The sequence below is a fragment of the Rhinolophus sinicus genome, linkage group LG03 (assembly GCF_036562045.2).
Source record: "Rhinolophus sinicus isolate RSC01 linkage group LG03, ASM3656204v1, whole genome shotgun sequence".
Classification (NCBI taxonomy): domain Eukaryota; kingdom Metazoa; phylum Chordata; class Mammalia; order Chiroptera; family Rhinolophidae; genus Rhinolophus; species Rhinolophus sinicus.
Window position 1 is genome coordinate 79,180,255 of NC_133753.1, and position 6,000 is coordinate 79,186,254.

At 35.3% G+C, this 6,000-nt stretch overlaps 1 protein-coding gene across 3 annotated transcripts in view; it reads left to right on the plus strand.

Annotated features, from left to right (window-relative positions):
* NUBPL (NUBP iron-sulfur cluster assembly factor, mitochondrial) overlaps window positions 1–5,451 on the plus strand; it is a 196,146-nt gene extending 190,695 nt beyond the window's left edge. For all 3 annotated transcript variants that reach the window (XM_074328126.1, XM_019754548.2, XM_019754547.2), the window contains one exon: window positions 4,752–5,451. In XM_074328126.1, the coding sequence (XP_074184227.1) occupies window positions 4,752–4,814 (63 nt within the window). In that variant the 3' untranslated portion in view covers window positions 4,815–5,451. The remainder of the gene's footprint in view (window positions 1–4,751) is intronic.
* The last annotated feature ends 549 nt before the right edge of the window (window positions 5,452–6,000 follow it).

Genomic DNA, 6,000 nt, shown 5'->3' on the forward strand with positions numbered 1-6,000 from the left:
GACTAAAGTGTCCACTTGTATACATTTTTTTGGCACCCCAGTGTGTGTGTGTGTGTGTGTGTGTGTGTGTGTGTGTGTGTATGTGTGTGTATAATCTGTTCGAATTAATGTTTTTATCTCTTCAAATAAATGCCCAGAAGAGGAATTGCTGGTTTGTATGGTAGGTCTGTTTTTAATTTTTTTGAGGAACCTCCATACTGTTTTTTGTAGCGGCTGCACCAATATATAGTCCTTCCAACAGTGCACAAGGGTACCTTTTTCTCCACATCTTTATCATCACTTGTATTTGTTGTCTTGATAATAGCCATTCTGACAGGTGTGATGTGATAATCTCAATGTGGTTTTGATTTACCTTTCCCTGATCAATAGTGATCATTAGTTGAGCATCTTTTCATTTGTCTATTAACCATCTGTATGTCTTCTTTAGAGAAATGTCTATTCAAGTCTTTGCCCATTTTTAAATTGGATTGTTTAGTTTTTTTTGACATTGAGTTATATGAGTTCTTTATATATTTTGGATATTAACCCCTCATCAGATATATCATTTATAAATATCTTCAATTTGGTAGGTTTCCTTATCATTTTGTTAATGGTTTCCTTTGCTGTGCAAAAGCTTTTTAGCTTGATGTAGTCCCCCCGCCCCCTTTTTTCCCCTGCTTTTGTTGCTCTTGTTTGGGGGGACATATCCAAAATCCAAAAAAATATTGCTAAAGCCTTAGTCAAAGAGTTTACTGCATCTGTTTTCTTCTAGGAGTTTTATAGTTTTAGGTCTTAACATTGAAGTCTTTAATCCGTTTTGAGCTTATTTTTGTATATGGTGTAAGACAATGGTCTAGTTTCTTTTTTTGTTGTTGTCGCACATATCTGTCCAGTTTTCCCATCACCATTAATTGAAGCAGCTGTCTTTTCCTCATTGTATATTCTTGTTCCTTTGTCATAGATTTATTGACCGTATAAGTGTGGGTTTATTTCTGGGCTTTCTATTCTGTTCTATTGATCTGTCTATCTGTTTTTGTACCAGTACCATACTGTTTTGATTGCTATAGCTTTATAGTATAGTTTGAAATCAGGGAGTGGAATACCTCCAACTTTGTTCTTCTTTTTCATGATTGCTTTGGCTATTCAGGGTGTTTTGTGATTCCATATAAAGTGCTTTTATTTTGTTTATCCATAACTACTACCCCTTTCATTCTAAGTTCGCTTCCACTAATCTTGTGTGACCTCGAAAATAAAACATCCAAGCTTTGTTAGAGTTGTGAATAAAGTAAGAGTAAATTGACAGTTAGGAGTCTTGGATAAATAAAGTAGATTTACTCTGAGTTATCCCTCTCAGGGACCCACAACAACTTCCTTTTCTTAAGGGTCAGCAGATATGGTATAGGTGATTGAGTTGCTGGGAATATGATCTCTGCGTAAATACAATGTTGCCCTTATCATTGTTTTTCTTTTCTCCATCTTTTAGGTAACACATGTTAAATTTCCTTTTCATTCTTTACTTAGATAACTTTCAGATAAACAAAACCATAACCCTTAATTTCTTTCGTAATTGAAGTCTAGTAATTCCAACTGCCATAGATGCAATTTATTCAATGAATGAAAAGTTGTATGAAAACTGAGGGGTTTTTAAAACTACACACTTTTAAATACTTCCTGAGAACAGACTATTTAAAGACAGTCTATGGTGATTATGATGAATAAGATTAATTACTTTGTAGTTTATTTCAATTATAAGTTTACATTTCTTAATATTTTCATCTGTCCTTTGTTACTTTTTTTCTTTGAGATTTTCTAAAAATAAGGAACATTTTAAGGAAATAAAAGGAATGTAATATAATATAGAACATACAGCAACCATGTAAAGATAATATGATTTAAAACTCTAAACAGTGTTTGTGGAGGTTTATTTTTTTAGTTATATATTTTTAAAATCTCATTTACATTTGCATAAACATTAAACCTATTATTTTACTGTTGTTGGGTGACATTTATGGGAATGTGAACAACTTAACCCTTTGTGGTTTAAGATAGATTTGATTTGGTGAGGTGTGCTACAAGATATTCCTGGTAAAGACTTTCAAATATAAGTGGAGACTTTATTATCTTATAATTTCTAAATTATTACCTCATAGTCTTAATATGAAAAGACTGTATGTGTAAATTAGAACTTCAAATCTTTAAAAACTAAATAAAGGAACAAACCTCTTTATAAAAGTTCTTGCACTTTGGTTGCTATCCATTTCCTTTTAACTTGTTAATGACAGAGCAGCAAATGGGACCCAGCTGGTATCTGTGCCTCTAGATGGCCCAATAAAGGATCTTGAATAGGAGGGGAGGGTTAGTCTGTGTTGAGTTGAGTTGATGAGAAAGAGAGTATTACTATTTTGAGAAATCTAAATCATATTTTTTACATATGATGTATATCTGTTTGGATTTTGCTAGGTATGGATTAAACAAACGGGGAGGATTTAATTTACTTATGCCTGGGTCAGGAAAAGTGCCCAAAAGGACATGTTAATATGAGCCCTTCTATAAGACTAAATTATTTAAGGACATAATAGCAATAATAGCCAGCACTAATATTTATTATTTGCTTCTTCTGTGCCAGCACTTCGTATACTTCATTCTTACTTAATACTTCCCCAAACCCTTTGAGGTAGATTGTATCATTATAACTATTTTACAGATTTGAAAACTGTGCCTAGAAGGTTTAAGTAACTTACCCAAAGCCTCAGAACTAGTAAGTAATGGAGCTAAGATTTTAAATCATGCTTGCCTGACTTAAAGGCCCAAATCTTTACCAGTACATCCCACAGATTTCCCAAAACAATGCTTTACACACAATATGAACCAAAAAGTATTTGTTGAAATGATACTGCATTGGCTGAAAAAATTCATCTGAACAGTTTTGTAGAAATTTCTCAGCAAATGACAATCTAATCATTATTTTGAGTGTGATGCTCATATATGGGAAGATTAAGCTTGGAGATAGTCCCTTAAAAAGCAAAGTTTAAATGTAGGAAATTTGATTATCCTGGAATCATTCAGTATTTCATGTGGGCTGATAGGTATGTCTCTAATATAAGTAAGAACTAAGACTGTATGATGATAGCCTTGTCACAGCTTGCCTTAGTGAACTTTAAATTTTCGTCAGAAAATATTAGGCTTAAATACTTAGTAAAGCTACTAGGAGATTAAAAAGGTATTTATAAAGATGCATGTGTGAAAATCAGCACATTAGATTTAAGAGAAATATTTCTTAGTAAAGTTTATGTTATTTCCACTTTAAAACAAACTATTATTTCTGTTAACTATAGGCAAGGACTGAAACCGTTTTTAGACAAAGCATTATGATTATAGTGACTTGTATCTTGGATTTACCGTTTCATACGTGATGTAGTAGAAGGAGTTGTGCTTCGGAGTCAGGGGGACCCCGGCTTGAGTGTTTCCCAGCCGACTGACTGTGACCTTGAGCAAACAACTCCCAGTTCTTCATCCCAATTGAACCGATGATGCTTCTTTTGCATAAGTGGGATTATGTGAAGGGCTTGGTCTAGTAGGTACTCAGTAAAAAAAAATCGAGTCCTTATTCATGTTTTGAGAGCTATTCTTTTCAAAAATGGACTCAAATGAAATCTGAGTAAAATAAAGCATGATTCAGATGTCAGGGTTCAAGCATAGATATTTTAAATGAAGGCCTGTGAGACACACTTAAAGCATTTCATCAAGTCGTAGACCTCAAACAGTTCTTTTACTGCGCAGAATCAAGCAGTCAGTCAGCTCATCTCATACTAGCTCTGAAGCTTTTAACAAGACTCTTCACCTTCCTGAGTCTTGGTGTCCTTGTCTATAAAATGGGGATAATGACAAAATTTACCCCTTAGAGTATCTGTGACGATAAATGAAATAATACTTGGCAAATATTAATTACTTAAGTAAGTTTTAGCTATTACTATTAGTAGTAGCATATATACTCATGTATAAATGAATAGTTTTAGAAGGTCTGTGGTTTCTGACAGTACCTTTACAGATGAAATAGAAGAAATAAGTCATATTTGCATTGCAATGGTTTAAAACTCTTAAAATGCAACTGTTGTGACCTTTGTTCTGAGTGGACTGTGGGCATTGGGTTAGTTGGTGGCCCACTAGGTGGCTTGGGAGCCACCCTAGTGTTATGCTACACCAGGGGTTCCAGAGATGCAGAGTGTGACAGCTGATCCCAGGAATTCTTGCATGGTCCCCAAAACTCACCAGGTGAAGGAGCCTGCAGATGCTTCGTGCTGGTGTTAGACGTCATTGTCAGAGAGAATCAAGAACACGCTTTGCAAAGACAAACCATGGGGTGGTAATACATAGTCCTTTTAAAGTGACTAACAGCTGTTATGCCAAAGAGGTTTTGGCTGGATCTAACTCAGAACATTAACTTGTCAGAGAGGAAGGTGTAATTTTCTGCAGCTAGACTAGGTTCCTAGTTTGCTGACACAGGAATTAGAGTTTGAAAAACAGTAATTGCTGGTACTAAATATTTTTTTCAGAAAGTCACCTCCCATATGGTTATCCTCCAAATAATTTGAAATGCTTTCTTTCTTGCCCCACATGCAATGTGCACAGCGGTATCTCCTCACTCCTAAATTTCCTCGTCTCACTCAGCCTTTTTGTTATTAAACTCAGTGCACAACTAAGGCAAACAGTGCATGAGCCATTTGGTGTGTACTGGTGAGAAGTAGAGACCAAACTTATCTGTTCTGTTCCAGGCCAAAGCTTACCTGCAGATTGCTGCAGAAGTGGTACGAAGATTGCCACTACCTCTGCAGTGATTCCCTGAGTGTCCTGGAAACTTACCTGCTGCTTCACAGTACGAAGACCTTTGGAAATCAACAGTGTGGTGGTAAAACCTACAGAAACAACAGCAATCATAGTTATTTTCTTGTATTTCTAAGGAAATAATGTCTCATTTTAAAATTTGATTTGCTAAGCAGTAAAATTTTTACATATCAATGCTAACTGCTACATTTAGGAATTTTTTGAAAACTGATGTGTACCAACTGAACAGAACTACATTTTATTTTATTGAACTACCCCTTGAGGAATCGTGAATTTGTATAACAAGCCCAACCTTCAATTCAGGGGAGAACTGCGCTCATTCCTCAGGACTGTAGAGCTAGTCATTTAAAGTATTTACTAAATTTGTGTAAGGACATAAGTGTGACACCCCTCCATCAGGCAGTTTGGTCTGGGTTTGAATCCTGCCTCGAATACTATCTTGGACACATTCTTAATATAGATTAAACCTCTACTTCTTCATCTGGACCAGACTCTATCCTCGACTTAATGAATCTGAATCTCCAGGGGTGGGACATGGACATACGTATTTTTAACAAGATCATAAAGATTTTGATGATTCTTATTATGATGGCAATAATAGTAATAATAAAGGCCAACGTTTATCATGTGTTTTCATGTGTCCTTATAGTTAATTTTCCTTTTGTATAAGTGGAGTACTATTATTATCTCCGTTTTACAGATGAAGAAACTGAGGTATGGGAAAGCTAAATGTCTTGCTGAGGGTTCCTATTTCAGTAAGGGATGGAGCTGGGGGATTTAAACTTTGGCAGTTGGATACCGAATCCCTCTTTTTATACACCAAAGGGCATTTGTTTATTTCAAAACAAATATAGTATTCAGTATTTCCTTGAACTCATTTGACCACCCCACCCCCTTTTAAGACCATTTCATGGAGTTCAATTTTCAAAGAATATGCTTTGAAAAACATGTATCTTGTTTAGTTGAGGCTTATAAAGTCAAGGGCTTCCCAAGGTCAAGAAGCAAGATAATTGTAAAGCTGCAAGAACTGGTAAGGCCATTAGTTAATCCTCGATTATAAGGAAGTGGTCTATGACCTTTGGCAAATGCCTTGATGTCCTTTCCTCTGTAGTTAAGGATCCAGAAAATCAGGTGAAGAGTTACATGTCATTATAAACATGTGTTCACACACTTGTGTTC